General features: G+C 40.2%; 1 protein-coding gene across 1 annotated transcript in view; it reads left to right on the forward strand.

Moving 5' to 3' along the window:
* The window catches only part of paip1 (poly(A) binding protein interacting protein 1), a 63,356-nt gene that overhangs the window by 19,732 nt on the left and 22,813 nt on the right, over positions 1-20,811 (forward strand). The window contains 2 exon segments of the mRNA XM_034170753.1: positions 19,415-19,566; positions 19,830-20,033. Coding sequence (XP_034026644.1) covers positions 19,415-19,566; positions 19,830-20,033 — 356 coding nt within the window.

The raw sequence follows: 20,811 nt of genomic DNA on the forward strand, positions 1-20,811 counted from the left end.
TAATTAGCTAAGATAGCTGGGTCAAGTGATTTTTAAGTAATGGTTTAATTACTGCCACCTTAAAAGCCTGTGGTACATAGCCAACTAATAAAGATAGATTGATCATATTAAGATCGAAGCATTAAATAATGGTAGGGCTTCCTTGAGCAGCCTGGTAGGAATGGGGTCTAATAGACATGTTGATGGTTTGGATGAAGTAACTAATGAAAATAACTCAGACAGAACAATCTGAGAGAGTCTAACTAAATACCGGCATCACTGAAAGCAGCCAAAGATAACGATACGTCTTTGGGATGGTTATGAGTAATTTTTCTCTAATAGTTCAAATTTTATTAGCAAAGAAAGTCATGAAGTCATTACTAGTTAAAGTTAAAGGAATACTCGGCTCAATAGAGCTCTGTCTCTTTGTCAGCCTGGCTACAGTGCTGAAAAGAAACCTGGGGTTGTCTTATTTTCTTCAATTAGTGATGAGTAGTAAGTTGTCCTAGCTTTACGGAGGGCTTTTTTATAGAGCAACAGACTCTTTTTCCAGGCTAAGTGAAGATCTTCTAAATTAGTGAGACGCCATTTCCTCTCCAACTTACGGGTTATCTGCTTTAAGCTACGAGTTTGTGAGTTATACCACGGAGTCAGGCACTTCTGATTTAAAGCTCTCTTTTTTAGAGGAGCTACAGCATCCAAAGTTGTCTTCAATGAGGATGTAAACTATTGACGAGATACTCTATCTCACTTACAGAGTTTAGGTAGCTACTCTGCACTGTGTTGGTATATGGCATTAGGGAACATAAAGAAGGAAACATATCCTTAAACCTAGTTACAGCGCTTTCTGAAAGACTTCTAGTGTAATGAAACTTATTCCCCACTGGGTAGTCCATCAGAGTAAATGTAAATGTTATTAAGAAATGATCAGACAGAAGGGAGTTTTCAGGGAATACTGTTAAGTCTTCAATTTCCATACCATAAGTCAGAACAAGATCTAAGATATGATTAAAGTGGTGGGTGGACTCATTTACATTTTGAGCAAAGCCAATTGAGTCTATAATAGATTAAATGCAGTGTTGAGGCTGTCATTCTCAGCATCTGTGTGGATGTTAAAATCGCCCACTATAATTATCTTATCTGAGCTAAGCACTAAGTCAGACAAAAGTTCTGAAAATTCACAGAGAAACTCACAGTAACGACCAGGAGGACGATAGATAACAACAAATAAAATTGGTTTTTGGGACTTCCAATGTGGATGGACAAGACTAAGAGTCAAGCTTTCAAATGAATTAAAGCTCTGTCTGGGTTTTTGATTAATTAATAAGCTGGAATGGAAGATTGCTGCTAATCCTCCGCCTCGGCTCGTGCTACGAGCGTTCTGGCAGTTAGTGTGACTCGGGGGTGTTGACTCATTTAAACTAACATAATCATCCTGCTGTAACCAGGTTTCTGTAAGGCAGAATAAATCAATATGTTGATCAATTATTATATCATTTACTAACAGGGACTTAGAAGAGAGAGACTAATGTTTAATAGACCACATTTAACTGTTTTAGTCTGTGGTGCAGTTGAAGGTGCTATATTTTTCTTTTTGAATTTTTATGCTTAAATAGATTTTTGCTGGTTATTGGTAGTCTGGGAGCAGGCACCGTCTCTACGGGGATGGGGTAATGAGGGGATGGCAGGGGGAGAGAAGCTGCAGAGAGGTGTGTAAGACTACAACTCTGCTTCCTGGTCCCAACCCTGGATAGTCACGGTTTGGAGGATTTAAGAAAATTGGCCAGATTTCTAGAAATGAGAGCTGCTCCATCCAAAGTGGGATGGATGCCGTCTCTCCTAACAAGACCAGGTTTTCCCCAGAAGCTTTGCCAATTATCTATGAAGCCCACCTCATTTTTTGGACACACTCAGACAGCCAGCAATTCAAGGGAACATGCGGCTAAACATGTCATGCAATGCGACGCCACAATTCATCATTTGCTGCAGGAGTTGCGTCTGGATGGCAGCTGCTTTCAGTGGTACTTCTGCTTCGTTTGAGGACCTGCTGTCCCGTTCGCGCGCACATGTGAACAAAGAAAAAAACTGGCTGCTGCTGCAGTTCCTCCCTCTCCTCTTCAACTCTGTCATAATTGTGTTATAAACCAGTCACCATTTGTTTTATTATACATCTGTGTAGTTAATAAAATTATCTTCACGGACGATCTTTTGCGCGAGCACATGTGAACAAAAAAATGGCTGCTGCTGCAGTTCATTGCTCTCCTCTCCAACTCTGTCATAATTGTGTTAAATAAAGGACAAAAGGGACATAAGTCCTGCTCACAGGCTGATTCCCAGAGACAATATAAACTCCACACAGCTCCATGTCACTACATATCCAGTCCCTGATTGGTCATTGAGGTCACTGAGTCTGATTTTGAGCATTGCAATACTGTCAGGTATGATGCTTTATTTATAAACTTGACCTTTGACCTAAGGCAGGGATGCCCAACCTTTTTTTGAACTGAGGTCTACTTTTAAAGTTGACAGTGTATTGAGATCTACTAGGCCATATCAAACACCATAGCGTAGCCACAATAATTGTGCATCAATATAATAACACAATTTTCTGGCAGGTTTTAACAATAAAATGCATCACTGAAGTAAATGTGCATGGTGGGAAAAGAATAAGCACAAGTAGGCCTACGACTGGCCTCAAGTTGGAAAACTTGTTTCCTACCTTAGTGGGACTTCTGACACCAATAGGAGGAAACTGACCTTCCTACGACTTATATGAGTGGAGATATATGAAAATTCAGTAAGGTATATCTTCTATTATACATTCCAAATCTAAAGTGGAACTCTACTAGTGTAACTAAGGTACTCCTAAATATAAAAAAGAGAGAAAAAAGACAAAGAAAGAAGAAGGGACAGAGCCACCTAGGTGCCTGGTCTTGAGAACCACGGATAGAAGGTTTAAAAGCTTTTTTCCCATGGGAACTCTCTCTACTCACTCAAGCAGCTCAAGAATATGGACAGCACATACATGAGTGACACTTACATGGCAGTAAACAACATATACAAGAAATATCATAACTGCATATTATTATAAGAGTTACTACCTGAACCCTAAATGTTCCAACAGAAAAAGATTGAAATAAACATCTACCTAGTCTGTAGACATGTTGTAAAACAAATGAATTCTTCTTCCATTCTTCTCTACAAGAGTCAAGACAGAAGTCATACTACCAGAGCAAGAATTTTAGCTGAGGAAGCTTCTGCGATTTGAAGCGAAACGTCCTCGTGTCAAGCAACCCAGTCCAGTCGAAGATTCAAGCTTCTCTACTGTTGTAAAACAAAGTTATGGCTAATAGGCTAAGGTATAAGTCTGGTTATGTTATTATAGAAACAAAAACTATGATATAATACGTATTAGGTTCCTATCTAAAGTTCACCCTGCTAGCTGAGTTATGCATAGTTACTATAGAAAGACAAATTCCATGCTCTACATGCTTTCTACTGAAAACCCCAAACTTAGATACTATCTATTGATATGTATTAAAGAACCGTGTAAACTGAAGAACCATTAAAAATCTACATCATGTAAAAGAGTATAAATCCCGAAAGTTTGCTAACTATAGCCAGAAGAGCTACCGTAATTTAGCCTATAACTAGCCTAGCACAACTTGCTAATCAAAAAAACTAAATAAAGCCAATAACTAGAGTATAAAGCACAATAGTGTTGCTATACCCTACAGTAACGATCGTAACAACTAATACATCTGATATTTTCAGTCGAGTGTCGGCCATTTTGAATTTTTGCGATTTACATAAATGCCGGGCTCCTATTCCAGATTTGATTAATAGGGCCCAGTGAAGCCTCATGCCAAATTTGGTGCTTTTATCCGCCACGTAACGATTATTTCATTTACCCACCTTGCTAGAAAGAGCAAAGTCACGGAAACAAGCGCCAGAAATTCGATTCCTTCATGGGGTATTTGGCCTTACAATTACGAACAGAATGAGAAGGTGGAATATCCAAGAGGGATGTGCTTTAAACTGATTGAGACTGCGTCTGACCAGGGTGAAACTATATAATATACGAGGTCTGTTAGAAAAGTATCCAACCCTTTTATTTTTTGCAAAAACCATATGGCTTTGAATCACGTGTGATTGCATCAGCCATGCTTGAACCTTCGTGCGCATGCGTGAGTTTTTTCACGCCTGTCGGTTGCGTCATTCACCTGTGAGCAGGCTTTGTGTGAGCAGTGGTCCACCCCTCTCGTCGGATTTTTATTGTGAATAAATGTCTGAACGATTTGGAGCTTTGCTGCATCAAATTTTTCTAGAAACTGTGAGAGACCTCCAGGTGGACACCATTCGGAAAAATTCAGATGGATTTCAGGGACGATTTTATGGGGATTACACAGATTAAGGAGTGCTCCAGCGGTTTAAAGACCACCCACAGCAGCTGAGAGCGCGGCGCGCTCCGAGCGCCGATCGACAGGCTGACACCCCGCTGAAACAACCAGATCATTTCCAACGTGAAGGCTTTGTTGATCCGGGACGTCGTCTGACTTCCACAAAAATGGCAGAAGACGTGGACATCAAGACTTTTTCGGCACATTCCACTGTTACAGGAGTTTTTTCATGGAAAGAGAAGCGGAGGGATGCGCCACGGAGCCGCGAATGGTGCAGGACAAAAGCACCTCCGTGTTGGTCTCACAGGACGGCTTTCAGATGGCTTTCGGTGGCTTTTCAGTCGTGTGACTATCCGAGAAATTGTGCATGAGCTGGACATGCCAGAACATGTCCAGGCTTCATCACGGCGTTGCTTTGCGCCATGCGGCTCCACCGAGACGTGCGGAATTCCTCCGCACGTCTCTCTCAATGTGCCGAAAAAGTGCAGATGTCCACGTCTTCCGCAATTCCTGTGGAAGTCAGACGACGTCCCGGATCAACACAGCGTCCAGTGTGGAAATGAACGGCACATTTCACTGTTACAGGAGTTTTTGTCATGGAAAGAGCAGCGGAGGAATTCGGACCACTGCTCACACAAAGCCTGCTCACAGGCAAATGACGCAACCGACAGGCGTGAAAAAACTCACACATGCGCACGAAGGTTCAAGCTTGGCTGATGCAATCACACGTGATTCAAATCCATATGGTTTTTGCAAAAAATAAAAGGGTTGCATACTTTTCTAACAGACCTTGTATGTGGTGTGTGTGTGTGGTGTGTGTCTATATACAACCCTGGCAATAATTATGGAATCACCGGCCTCGGAGGATGTTCATTCAGTTCAGTTTTGTAGAAAAAAAGCAGATCACAGACATGACACAAAACTAAAGTCATTTCAAATGGCAACTTTTGGCTTTAAGAAACACTATAAGAATCAAGGAAAAAAATTGTGGCAGTCAGTAACGGTTACTTTTTAGCGCAAGCAGAGGGAAAAAAATGTGGACTCACTCAATTCTGAGGAATAAATTATGGAATCACCCTGTAAATTTTCATCCCCAAAACTAACACCTGCATCAAATCAGATCTGCTCGTTAGTCTGCATCTAAAAAGGAGTGATCACACCTTGGTGAGCTGTTGCACCAAGTGGACTGACATGAATCATGGCTCCAACACGAGAGATGTCAATTGAAACAAGGAGAGGATTATCAAACTCTTAAGAGGGTAAATCATCACGCAGTGTTGCAAAAGACGTTGGTTCACAGTCAGCTGTGTCTAAACTCTGGACCAAATACAAAAACATGGGAAGGTTGTTAAAGGCAAACATACTGGTAGACCAAGGAAGACATCAAAGCGTCAAGACAGAAAACTTAAAGCAATATGTCTCAAAAATAAAAAATGCACAACAACAAAAATCAGGAACGAATGGGAAGAAACTGGAGGGTCAACGTCTGTGACCGAACTGTAAGAAACCGCCTAAAGGAAATGGGATTTACATACAGAAAAGCTAAACGATAGCCATCATTAACACCTAAACAGAAAAAAACAAGGTTCCAATGGGCTAAGGAAAAGCAATCGTGGACTGTGGATGACTGGATGAAAGTCATATTCAGTGATGAATGTCAAATCTGCATTGGGCAAGGTGATGATGCTGGAATTTGTTTGGTGCCGTTCCAATGAGATTTATAAAGATGACTGCCTGAAAAGAACATGTAAATTTCCACAGTCATTGATGATATGGGGCTGCATGTCAGGTAAGGCACTGGGAGATGGCTGTCATACATCATCAATAAATGACAAGTTTACATTGATATTTTGGACACTTTTCTTATCCCATCAATTGAAAGGATGTTTGGGGATGATGAAATCATTTTTCAAGATGATAATGCATCTTGCCATGGAGCAACAACTGTGAAAACATTCCTTGCAAAAAGACACATAGGATCAATGTCATGGCCTGCAAATAGTCCGGATGTCAATCCAATTGAAAATCTTTGGTGGAAGTTGAAGAAAATGGTCCATGACAAGGCTCCAACCTGCAAAGCTGATCTGGCAACAGCAATCAGAGAAAGTTGGAGCCAGATTGATGAAGAGTACTGTTTGTCACTCATTAAGTCCATGCCTCAGAGACTGCAAGCTGTTATAAAAGCCAGGTGTGTGCAACAAAATACTAGTGATGTGTTGGAGCGTTCTTTTGTTTTTTCATGATTCCATAATTTATTCCTCAGAATTGAGTGAGTCCATATTTTTTTCCCTCTGCTTGGTCTAAAACAGTAACCGTTACTGACTGCCACAATTTTTTTTCCTGATTTCTTATAGGTTTCTTAAAGCCAGAAAGTTGCCATATTAATCTATTATTAGACTCTATTGGCTTTGCTCAAAAAGTAAATGAGTCCACCCACCACTTTAATCATATCTTAGATCTTGTTCTGACTTATGGTATGGAAATAGAAGACTTAACAGTATTCCCTGAAAACTCCCTTCTGTCTGATCATTTTTAATAACATTTACATTTACTCTGATGGACTACCCAGCAGTGGGGAATAAGTTTCATTACACTAGAAGTCTTTCAGAAAGCGCTGTAACTAGGTTTAAGGATATGATTCCTTCTTTATTTCTCTAATGTCATATACCAACACAGAGCAGAGTAGCTACCTAAACTCTGTAAGGGAGTTAGAGTATCTCGTCAATAGTTTTACATCCTCATTGAAGACAACTTTGGATGCTGTAGCTCCTCTGAAAAAGAGAGCTTTAAATCAGAAGTGTCTGACTCCGTGGTATAACTCACAAACTCGTAGCTTAAAGCAGATAACCCGTAAGTTGGAGAGGAAATGGCGTCTCACTAATTTAGAAGATCTTCACTTAGCCTGGAAAAAGAGTTTGTTGCTCTATAAGAAAGTGAAGGTTACAAATGATCTTCTTATGGCTTCAGACAGTGGACTCATCTCTGTGCTTGTTCTGTTGGACCTCAGTGCTGCTTTTGATACTGTTGACCATAAAATTTTATTACAGAGATTAGAGCATGTCATAGGTATTAAAGGCACTGCGCTGCGGTGGTTTGAATCATATTTGTCTAATAGATTACAGTTTGTTCATGTAAATGGGGAATCTTCTTCACAGACTAAAGTTAATTATGGAGTTCCACAAGGTTCTGTGCTAGGACCAATTTTATTCACTTTATACATGCTTCCCTTGGGCAGTATTATTAGACGGTATTGCTTAAATTTTCATTGTTACGCAGATGATACCCAGCTTTATCTATCCATGAAGCCAGAGGATACACACCAATTAGCTAAACTGCAGGATTGTCTTACAGACATAAAGACATGGATGACCTCTAATTTCCTGCTTTTAAACTCAGATAAAACTGAAGTTATTGTACTTGGCCCCACAAATCTTAGAAGCATGGTGTCTAACCAGATCGTTACTCTGGATGGCATTTCCCTGATCTCTAGTAATACTGTGAGAAATCTTGCAGTATTTTTGATCAGGATATGTCATTCAAAGCGCATATTAAACAAATATGTAGGACTGCCTTTTTGCATTTACGCAATATCTCTAAAATCAGAAAGGTCTTGTCTCAGAGTGATGCTGAAAAACTAATTCATGCATTTATTTCCTCTAGGCTGGACTATTGTAATTCATTATTATCAGGTTGTCCTAAAAGTTCCCTAAAAAGCCTTCAGTTGGTTCAGAATGCTGCAGCTAGAGTACTGACGGGGACTAGCAGGAGAGAGCATATCTCACCCGTGTTGGCCTCTCTTCATTGGCTTCCTGTTAATTCTAGAATAGAATTTAAAATTCTTCTTCTTACTTATAAGGTTTTGAATAATCAGGTCCCATCTTATCTTAGGGACCTCGTAGTACCATATTACCCCATTAGAGCGCTTCGCTCTCAGACTGCGGGCTTACTTGTGGTTCCTAGGGTTTGTAAGAGTAGAATGGGAGGCAGAGCCTTCAGCTTTCAGGCCTCTCCTGTGGAACCAGCTCCCAATTCAGATCAGGGAGACAGATACCCTCTCTACTTTTAAGATTAGGCTTAAAACTTTCCTTTTCGCTAAGGCTTATAGTTAGGGCTGGATCGGGTGACCCTGGACCATCCCTTGGTTATGTTGCTTTAGACGTAGACTGTGGGGGGTTCCCATGATGCACTGTTTCTTTCTTTTTTGCTCCGTATGCATCACTCTGCATTTAATCATTAGTGATTGATCTCTGCTCCCCTCCACAGCATGTCTTTTTCCTGGTTCTTTCCCTCAGCCCCAACCAGTCTCAGCAGAAGACTGCCCCTCCCTGAGCCTGGTTCTGCTGGAGGTTTCTTCCTGTTAAAAGGGAGTTTTTCCTTCCCACTGTGGCCAAGTGCTTGCTCATAGGGGGTCGTTTTGACCGTTGGGGTTTTTCATGGTTATTGTATGGCCTTGCCTTGCAATATGGAGCGCCTTGGGGCAACTGTTTGTTGTGATTTGGCGCTATATAAGAAAAAAGTTGATTGATTGATTGATTAAATGCACTTGTGTTACGGTTTTTTACGGTTCACTACAGGTTGTCAAGATAGGGCCCACTGTTTGAAAGTAATATATGTAAAAATTATTTGGTTGCATCGGTCTGTGAGGAGAAACTAGATTCATGTTCGAACTGAGCTGTGAATGTATGTGACACCAGATTGTATGAGAGGAATAGATGAGTGATATGACCTGTGTCTGACCACCCACTTCCTTTGGTAATCACGTCCAAAGTGATCAGTGACAGCTGTCTTGATGGCAGATGAAAAGACCACGGGGGAACATTAACACCGCAGGCTTCCGGGCCTCGTGCTCTTTCATCCCACCTCTCAGGACATCTATCTCAGCGAAGATTGGACTAAGAGAGGAAACATCGCGACAGCCTTGTTGCCTTTATTCTCAAATTCTTTCAAGATTCTCTCATACCATCTAAAATCAAAGGAAGAAGGTGAAACAATAAAAGAAACCATAATATGAGCCTTCAGTCAACTAGAATTATTGTCCTGTTAACGGTGGTTTCTTTTGACTCTTGATGTGCTCCAATACATTGTGACTGCTGGTTCCCTGATGGAAGTTCTGTCCCCAAAAATGCCTCTTTCGAAGTTACAGTATTGTGCAAAAATCTTGAGGATGATGAATAAATGGCCCCAGTCGGTCACTTGAGGGTTAAAACTGAACAAGAACGAGAACATCGTGTTGATTATGATCACGTTTGTTGTCTTTGTGGAATCAACTTTACAAAGAATTTGAGTTTTATTCACATACCTGAAAAGGTTTGTTACTTGACCTACATTAAAAAAGTTCACTCACTCACTCATCTTCAACCGCTTATAATTTGTTTAATTTTTTTAATGTTGTTGTATTAAAAAAATTAAACAAATTATTTTTCTGATGTATTTTATTTTATACTAATTTACTCATATTTATTTTTATTATTAAGAAGAAGGGGAATACCTGTGAAATTTTATGAAGTCTGCACACAAACACAAAAACAAAAAACGGTACCAAATTAGCAGGAAAAGCTATTTAGCACTATTTTTGTTTTGTGTGTGTGTGCTATAGGTTGAATAATGTCTGAATGGGAATGGTGTAGCCTGAAGGTCAAGAATATTATCCATTCAGTCCCTAAATCTTGGCATGCTTGGACTGCTTGTTAGGTGACGTGTACTTAATTTCTTCAAGGTATAAACAATACAACTTGTCATTCAACTGATTTGAAGCAAGACAGGGAAACACATTTCCATTCTTTCAGAACAACTCTTTTTACTGTAAATGTGAAAAATGTAAGAGTTTGCTGCATATCCTTTGGAAAAGTTAAAGAATTGAACCAGCAATAGCCAGAATGCCGTGACTGGTTAACTGTCATATTTTGACATTTAATTTGTGTTATTATCTATTTTAATAATGTTTTAAATGAACCCTTATAAAACTCAAATTTGGTCTTTTGCTCAGTTTTTGTGCTTTTGGCGGCCCCTGGCTGCCAGAGAAGATCTGCTACAAATGCATGCAAATGCATGCTGGAATTGGGTAGATGATTTCATGCCGGATCCCTTTCCTCAAACAGCTCTACATGGAAAATCATAAAATTGCCAAGAGCTCTTTCCCAGCCAAGTACTAGTCAGGGTCTGTCTGCTTCACTTCTGAGATATGACAGGATCAGAAAATCGGGCCCCGATCAGAAAAGCCTTCCCCATTATCCAACAATTGCCTCTGTTGTTTCTGAGTCAACTGGTTGTCAAATTCTCCTACAACTAGGCAACTCTTAAAAAATGGTGTGGAAGTCATCTTAGCAAGTGAAGAGACAGGTCCTGCTATCCAGAAGTCATCTGTGACCGCAACACACCCACCTGCAGATACAGATCCACAAATCATAATTCATGGAGCTCCAGTTACTCAGTCAAGAGGTCCAGTATCTCAACCGATAACTCCAGTCACCCATCACAAAAACAAAAACAGAAACTGACTTGACTTATGAAGCAACTACTTCTACTCAGACACATGCAACAGATTTAACTCTTAACCATTTTCAAAACTTGGTGTGTGTGTATTTTACTTATTTATTGGATAACATTATTCTGAAGATAGTTTCATTTAGGAATGTTTTCTGTAGATTAGATTAGATTAGACAGAACTTTAATGATCCCTTGGGAAGACTCCCTCAGGGAAATTGAGCTTCCAGCAGCATTGTATAGCAACACACAGGGTAAGAAGCACACAGAGTATCAACAGTGAAAGTGGAAAAACAATTTGCAAATATAAATATAAATACACAAATATAAATACCAGAAATATATATATATAGTATATATAATACTGGTTTACTGGCTACTACTGTTCCTCTCCTTCCCGTCCTCTGTCTTCCTGTTACTCCTCCTCCCACTGAGTGAAGAGTTGTACAGTCTGATGGCCTGAGGGACTAAGGAGTACATAAACAGCATTGTGGTTTATGCTTTCAGATCTTGAGACTGTGAAAATAACACCTAGTATGTCTATAAGTGGATGTGCCAAAGACTCTGAAACTACAGTGATTGGTTTCCCGAACAAAAGGCAGAAGGTTTACCACAAAGAAACTCCATTTATCAGGTTTCCTTCTGAAAAGAAAGGAAAAAAGTATGTATAATACCATACATTCCTTCCCTTCTGGCGTGTTCTTCCAAGGGGATGTTAGGCTTCTCACATTGAGACTGTAGCAATGAACACAAACAAGAAAATGACCAAAAAATAAAATGTTCAAAACGTCATGTGTTATTTAAGACTTCTTCTTATACAGATAGAATTATAACAGCTTCCCATTTTAACATATACAGAGTAATGTCAACTTAAAATTAGCAAATTACAGTTGGCTCAAAGGTTTACATACCCTGGCAGAATTTTTTATTTTGTGGCCATTTTTCAGAGAATATAAATGATAACAACAAAAAAAAAACCAACTTTTTTTCCACTCATGGTTAGTGGTTGTGTAAAGCCATCTATTGTCAAACAACTGTGTTTACTCCTTTTAACTCATAATGACAACAGAAATGAACCAAATGACCCTGATCAAAAGTTTACATATCCCAGTTCTTAACACCATGTATTGGCCCCTTCAATATCAATGACAGCTAGGAGTATCATCCCGCCATCAATCTTGATCAAGTTTCCTGTGCATTTGTAGCTCATGCATCCCCAAAACATCAGCGACCCACCTCCGTGCTTCACAGCAAGAAGGGTATGCCTTTTATCATAGGCCTTGTTGACTCCTTTCCAATACGCATTTATGGTTGTGGACAAAAAGTTCAATTTTGGCCAAATGACTTTGTTCTCTGTGCCGTTTGGTGTATTGTAAGCGGGATACTTTGTGGCATTTGCGTAGTAATGGCTTTCTTCTGGCGACCTCAACCATGCAGCCCATTTTTCTTCAAGTGTCTCATTATTGTGCATCTTGAAACAGCCACACCATTTGTTTCATAGAGTCCTGTATTTCAGCTGAAGTTATTTTTGGGTTTTTTCTTTGCATCCCGGCCAATTTTCTCGGCAGTTGTTGTTGAAATTTTTGTTGGCCTACATGACCATGTTTTGGTTCCAACAGAATCTCTCATTTTCCACTTCTTAATAAGAGTTTGAACACTGCTGATGGCTTTCTCGGTCCCTTGGATATCTTTTTAATATCCCTTTCGTGTTTTATGTAGTTCAATTACCTTTTCTATGACAATTCTTTGCTTTCCCTATGACTCAGAAACCAGGAAACGTCAGTGCAGCACTGGATGAAAGATGCAAGGGTCTGTCAGGAGCCCAGAAACTCACTGACCTCTATGCAATATACACACTGATTACAAGCAAACAGATCACAGGTGAGGATGGTTACCTTTTGTAGCCACTCAGACCTGTTTGTGTAAACGTCTGTGCATATCAGGCCAAATCACCAGGGTATGTAAACCTTTTGATCAGGGTCATTTGGGTAGTTTCTGTTGTCATTATGATTTAAAAGGAGTACACAGTTGTTTGATAATAAATGTCTACACATAACCACAAACCATAACTGAAAAAAAAAAGTTTTTGTGTTATCATTCATATTCTCTAAAAAATGGGCAAAAAACAAAAAAAAAATTCTTCCAGTGTATGTAAACTTATGGGCATAACTGTATATATAGTAAAAAAGTCAACTGTGATTTTTTACTATAAGTCAACTGACAACTCAGTATAAGTCAGTTTCCCCAGCAACTGTAATTTTAAACGATTACAGTTGCTGGGGGAGAAAAACAAAATTAAAACAAAACACAAATGGTCTATATTTGTTAATGGCTTAAAAATAATAATTAAACAAATATTTTAGATTTATTTATTTATTTATTTCTACTTTATTTATTGGTTGTCAGTCAAACATTTCTTTCTGAGAGAATTTAGCACTGATAGTACCAGCACATAAGGACTAAACACAGTATCAATTTTTCCTTGATTTGTCTTTAACAGTTCAAATGTACTTACTGAAACAGATAATAAATCACCAGAGGTGTTATGACGAGTACTGAAGTACTGCTTTACACAGGTGGATACTGTAGTTTACTGTGAGGGCAATAGAGCTCCTCGGCCTCACAACTGCTGTCACTTAAAATCTTGTGCATTTCTGGGAATTGTAAATATTTGAAACTTCTCTGTTTCTCTGCCATGAGAAGAAAAGGAAAAAAAAAAAAGGAGTAACAGAAAATAGAGACGGTAATCTTTTATCAAAGAGGCTCTCACATTTCTGGCACGGGAATTCTCTGTGGAATAATATGATCCAGCTAATGGAAACAAGTCGGGAAAATGACTGGAGGCTGAAACAACTAATGAATACTTCATCAAGGAGTCTGGTGCAACATGTTTGTAGTAGCTACTGTGTGCACAAGTGCAGAATACACACTGAGTTGCAGCAACACGTCTGATATGTCAATAAAATAATAGCCTTATTTCTCCATTAAATGTGTTGAGTAGACTGCCGGGATAAGCTCCGGTCACCCCTGTGACCCTTAACTGGAGTAAGTGGGTACTGAAAATAGATGGATGTGTTGAGTAACTATGTGGGCAACACAGGCATAGCCTGTTTGTTGGTTTGTTTGTTTGTTTAGTTGGGTTTTTTTTTGGGGGGGGGGGGGGTGAGCCTTGCAGTCACATGATCTTTGACTAGTGCAAAATAATGAATATTTCATTATAATTAAAAAAAACAACACAATAAAAATATTTCAAATGAACACTTTAGAGAAGCCAATGTGACATCTTCAAACTACTTAAATTACTCAACAAATGCTTTTAAGTAACTTGCATTTCTGAATCTATGGTGGTACTTTTCATTTTTCTTAGCTTTCCAAAATTTTATTACTATTATTATTGCTGGTGGTATGGTGAAGTAGTGGTTAGCACTGATGCCCTCACAGCAAACAGGTTGTGGGATCGATTCCTGCCTGGAGTCTTCCTGTGTAGAGTTTGTATGTGTTCCTGTGGGTTCCCTCCAGTTGCTCCAGTTTTCTACCAGTTCCAAAGACATGCAGGTTAGGTGAACTGGGAATATGAAGTTGACCGTAGGTGTGTAAGTGTACTTGTCTGTCTATATGTGGCCCTGTGACAGACTGGTGTCCTGCCCATGGTGTACCCCGCCCCACGCTTTGGAACCAAAACGGTTCTGGAGCGTGCTGGGAGTCGATCATCCAGCATACTCTGCCCTCTTCATGGCTGCATTAACACCACTTCCACTCCTTGTCACTAGAGGGAGACAACCTGGCAACGTTGATTAAATCCCTACGGGTTGTTGTTACCGGAAGTATTTGTTGTTAACAAAAAATAAAGTCTGCTTCTTGCAGCGCTGAGAAAAAGAAGACTCGGCGGTTTTATTATGGTCCACTAACCAAACAAGCGTCAGGAAGATTCTTTGGTTGGTTCAGACGCTGTTAGGTGGGACTGTAAGTAGCTAACAAACAGAACAACCATGAACGAGCATTTCGACCGAGCTCCGGGTGCAGGCAGAGCCCGCAGTCAATATGCAGCTGCACCAGGCCTCTTTGCTGCTGGGGACGAAGACTCCACATCATCGATTTAAACCAGAGGCAACCGTTGAGACCAGCCGCGAACATCCCCGCCATCCGCGGATATCAGCGCTAAGGACACAGACAGCGGCGGAGGTGGGAGCTGCTAACTAGCTTTTAGCCACGTAGCTTACTCACCGGTTATCACAACTTCGGTTGGCAAATCCGGAGAAGCCTTACAGTCCTATTCTGCGTTAACTTATTTGGCTCACGAATACATGGATGCTAGGTAGCTATCTTATCTGTGCTTTTAAGCTCATCGACATACAGAATATTGGGTTCCATTTTCGCTAACACATGATGTAAATAAAGCACTCACTCACGTGTCTGGTTGTTTAGGCGAAGCACTCACACCGGCAAGAGAGAGACAGCAGCCGGGGGAATAGTCACTCCCGTTTGTTTACCTGTGCCATTTCAGTTTTGATAGTTTTGTCTGGATCAAAACTATGCACTCTGTGCTCAGGTTAGCTAAATGTTGCCCCTTTAGCTTAGCAGTGCTTCACACTAATATCAGACATAATCTATATTAGATTTATTTTTCAAAAAGTTTTATTTTCTCAGTGCAGTAAAAAAGGTTGCACTGATACATATATCATTCAAAGGGCATATCTTAAATTTGATGTCGACCTTATTTTATAGGAAGTGGCTGTTTTACGTAGCTGTATGGGTTGGCGCGGAGACACGTCACTTCCTGCGAAGTGGCGAATCCAAAGGGAAGAATTCGTACTTGGGCGACTGGGCCTGATGAAAACAAGCTCCGGCTGCATTGGTTGTGTATTGAAATAAGCTGGTTTTGTTTTGCTTCTAACAGCCAGCTGACAGCTATCATTGCCTGGAAAAAATGAGATTTATATACCAAGCTCAGCTGAAATGAACCACTGTAAATTAAATTGACTTTATTGATGAGTCTGACCCCTGTGAAAAGTGACCAAATTACATGTACGAGGTCTGTTAGAAAAGTATCAGACCTTTTTATTTTCCAAAAACCTGATGGATTGAATCACGTGTGCTTGCATGAGCAAACCTTGAACTTTCGTGCGCATGCGTGAACTTTTTCACGTCTGTCGATTGCGTCATTTCCTGGTAAGCAGCCTTTGTGTGGGACGAGGGCAGTGCGCGCGGCGGATTTTCATTTCAAGGAAAAAGACGGAATGACTGGAGCAGCGCTGCATCAAATTTTGCCAGAAACTGGGCGACAGCCAGGTGGAAACCATTCGGATGATTCAGACGGCTTTCGGTGACGATGCTATGGGCATCACACAGATTAAGGAGCGGTACAACTGGTTTAAAGACGGCCGCACAATGGTGGAGAGCGAGCCACGCTCCGGTCGGCCATCAACATGCTGAAATGACCAGATCATTTCCAAAGTGAACGCTGTGGTGATGCAGGACCATCGTGTGACTATCCAAGAAATTGTGGAAGAGGTGGACATCAGCACTTTTTCGGTACATTCCACTGTGACAGAAGATTTGGCCATGAAAAGATTGGTGGTGAAATTCATGCTGCTGCTGACAGCGGCGCAAAAGCGCCTCCGTGTTGAAGTCTCACAGGACATGTTGTAACATGCCCACCTCTTCCACAATTTCTCGGATAGTCATACGACTGAAAAGTCACCGAAAGTCGCCTGAATCATCTGAATGGTTTCCACCTGGCTGTCGCCCAGTTTCTGGCTAAATTTGATGCGGCGCTGCTCCAGTCGTTCCATCTTTTCCTTGAAATGAAAATCCGCTGAGCGCACTGCACACGTCCCACACAAAGGCTGCTTACTTGGAAATTATGCAATCGACAGGCGTGAAAAAGTTCACGCATGCGCAAGAAGGTTCAAGGTTTGCTCATGCAAGCACATGTGATTCAAATCCATCACGTTTTTGAAAAAAATAAAAAGGTCCGATACTTTTCTAACAGACCTCGTATTTGTATTGCGTTCGCTGGTGTTTTCATTGGCCAAAAACTGCCAACAGAGGGTGCTCAGGTAAAGTCCACTACAACCCATTAATAATCCCAAATTCTATTTGTACTGTCCTTTATTGGTCTTGTTAGGGGTTATGGTTAACGTAGTTTGAGAATCTATGTATCAACAGCAAATACATGTACAAGTACGTAGCCTCATGATAACATGACCTGTATTGACCAATGAGAGACCCTCGTACTAATGGGTTGCTGCGGTATTTACCCCAGCATCCTCTGGTGGCCATTTTTGGACGATGAAAACATTGCCAAACTCGGTACAAAATACATGTAATTGGTCACTTTTCAGAGGGGTCAGACTCATCAATAAAGTCAATTTAATGTACAGTGGTTCATTTCAGGTCAGCTTGGTGTATAAATCTCATCATTCCAAGCAATGATAGCTATCAGCTGGCTGATAGAAGCAAGTTAGATACAAAACTAAACCAGCTGATTTCAGTAGACAAGCAGTACAGTCTGACCTTGTTTTCATCAGGCGGTCAGTCGCGGAAGTACAAATTGTTTTTTTAAATATGCTGACACATTGCCATTTGAGGTCGTTAAATGACCCCTTCAGATTTGCCTTAAAGTGTGTGTGTGTGCGCGCGCGCTTAAATATTGAAAAATCCTATGTTTCTAGGCCTCCAAACCATTTTTTCCTTAGGACCTGTAAAAAGGCAGAGGTCTCAAGGGTTAAAATTTTTGCAGTTTGTGAGACTATTTTAAACAATTTAGCAGGGGAGGTAGGTGGTTCAGTGGATTCAGAGTTGGGCTGTCAGCATGTAGACCTGACTTTGAGTTCTGGTCATGCTACCTGACTGTGTCCTTGAACAAGATACTTGATCTGTATAGTTCTAGTCCACAATGTATAAAAGGGTATCAGCCTTGGCTGGCTTCCCATCCAGGTGGAGCCATAGACTCTCAAATGCTTCTCACCACGGTTTGCAGGGATATGCACAGCAACCAATGGGCATCAGAGTCTGTGTAGGACTTATACATAAAACATGCAAATTTGAGACTGTCATGTATCAACCACCACCTGAATCTTTTAAAAAATTATGAATGCTGATACGATTTATTGTAGCACCAACAAAAAAATCTCACAAGAAATATTACTGCATCGACTGTGACCTTGACTTATGATCTCCATATATAAACTCCTCCAAGATACCAAGGAACATAGTAATGTTTGATACTGAAAGGTTCAGCTGCTCTCAAGTTATCATGTTCATACATAGGCAAAATGACCTTGTGACAGGACTGCAAACATAAATATTCTCATTATACACAGGTGATGGAAAAAGTAGTTTTTCTGCAGAGAAGTAATGGTTATGACACCTTTAGGAGCCAAAAAAGCACTTCAAAGGCATTCCAGAGCCTCAGAAATAACTTTGTAACTCTTCCAGGATGATGTTTTTCCAACATCATGTTCCTTATCTGGACATAGTATATTGTATAATTGGGTAAGAAGCAGTGTTAGCCAACACTGCTGAAAGAGTTTTAGTTAGCTGATAACAGCGCTAGCAGTAACAGGCTCTGTATGTGTCTCTTCCGTCTGATTGCCAATGGCAATGTGGATAGACATGTAGATTTAGTAACTAAGTGGTAAATACTTTACATGTCAACTTCTGTTCAATACATTTGCTTCCATAAGTACAAACAAAAATTAAACTGATGTGTTTTTCAGGTGTCATTTGTTTTTCATTTAATTTTATTTATGTGAAACAATTGAGTGTGAAAGTAATCAGAAAGTGAGCATATACTGTTTAGTTGTGCTGTAGACGTCATCAAAGTGGAAAGCAGTCGGTTTAAGAGTAGGAGGATTCCTACAATGTTAGTTTTTTGTTTGTCTTTTCGAAGCTCAGAAGGCATGTGTACACCTTTGCATTATAAAATGCAAACACAATTGATCCTGTCTCCACCTCAGATGTATGGAGTTTTTAAGAGGTGTTTTTATGTACTGAATTATGATTGAGTGACACTTCAACACAAGGTTTCAGATATGGGAGAGGAGAAGTTGAATTTTTTTTCTATATTGATTATAATGTATATGTTTTAATTTTACAACAATTAGAATTTTTGTGACATTCATTTTCTATACCCACTACTTCCAGTTAAAGGTCACAGGGATGCTGGAGCCTATTCCAGTGGACATTGCCAGTTTATCGCAGGGGCACATATAGACAGACAAGCACATTCATACCTATACCAATGTTCCCAATTCATTTAACCTGCATGCCTTTGGAAGTGGGAGGATGTTGGAGCACCTGCAGGGAGGGAGCCCATGGAAACAGAGGGAGTATATGCAAACTCCACAATGAAAGGACCAGAGGTGGGAGGCAATCCCACGACCGTCATTCTGTGAGGCAGCAGTGCTAACCAATAAGGCACAGTGTCCTACGAAGCCATTTATTTATTTGTTTTTTTTATTGCTGACATTTATTCTTTTATTGTTGGAGTGTATTGTACTTAGTGCCAAATGCCACCAACAATATTATGTTTTTGTTCTCTCTCTCAGGTTGTGAAAGGCTGAGCAAGCCCCAGCAAAGGGAAAATGCCACCAGTACTTATACTGAAGCATGTAACGATGTGGATTCTTTGGTTAAGTCATCAAAACTTTCAGCCAGTGCTCCAGTGTTTGTCCCCTATGCTGCTTTTAGTCACAATGAAGTAAGATGACTGCACAATTGTCTTTTTCCTGATATTCTCATACATTTTATGAACATACAGCTTTCTTATGCTGTTAGTTTCACACTAGGAATAATGAGCTGTGACATTTACATGATACCAGTGAACAATGAAGAACAAAATCCATCAACTTTAATATTTTATGAAATAATGCAGTTGCATGCAATTCAATGATTGCATTCATAATGGTTTTTTTTGTTGTTTGTTTGTTTGTCTTTTTTGTTTTTTTGTTTTTTTTTTGGTAGGACCCTGCTTTGTATCTTGAAAATGAAAATGAAAGCCATTACAGCGAACCAACCTTGGCTGATGCGGTCTCAGACTTCCTTGACCAGCTTGGCACCTCCCCAGGGACCTTTGACTCAGATGTTGAACATATAACTGATGTGCTAAATTCTTGGGTTACCACTGAAGAGTTGTTGCAGGAACTGGTAGAGCTGATTTACATGCAGGTTTGTCCTTTTTACAGACACACACACAGAGATTAAATTAAATTTTTATTTTTATGGAAAGGTTTTTATGGCAAAAAAGAACTTTGATCTTACAAATAAATATTTTTTTATTATTATTATTCTTGCATTCAATGTGTCTAAAACCACCCAAAATTAGTTCAAATAAGGCTTGCCAAGAATGTTTAAGTGGTATAAAACCCTATAGCAGTGGTGTCCAAAGTATTCCAGAAAGGGCCGAGAGGGTGCAGGTTTTCTTTGCAGCTACTGACTCCAGCAGGTGATTTCACTGAATAACATCACTTTGAACAGGTGAGACGAGTTCATCAGTGAAATCACCTCCTGGAGCCAGTGGCTGCAAAGAAAACCTGCACCCTCTCGGCCCTTTCTAGAATACTTTGGACGCCACTGCCCTATAACGTCCGGGGGGGGTGGCCCCGGCCCCCCGAAGCTATTAGCTGCGATAATTTACCTGGCACTAAAACGGTCCTCGTATGATGTACCAAAGGAAAAAATGGTAATGACATGATATGCGCTTGTTTTGAATGCTTCCATTTTCACACTCTCAGAATTTTTTTTTTCCCACCTGTGCTAATTAATCATTAATTAGAGCAGATACCAAGTCAGTGTGATCCATTTAGGCCCACATCCTTTTCAGGCATATTCAGTGAGACACATGGCAGTAGGATGGGACCCAGCTGGACCTACCTGAGTGCCTTAATATAATTTATAGCCAAATCAGGTCTCACCTACTCAGGCTCTAATGGCTTAAGGCTAATAA

The sequence above is a fragment of the Thalassophryne amazonica genome, chromosome 5 (assembly GCF_902500255.1).
Source record: "Thalassophryne amazonica chromosome 5, fThaAma1.1, whole genome shotgun sequence".
NCBI lineage: Eukaryota > Metazoa > Chordata > Actinopteri > Batrachoidiformes > Batrachoididae > Thalassophryne > Thalassophryne amazonica.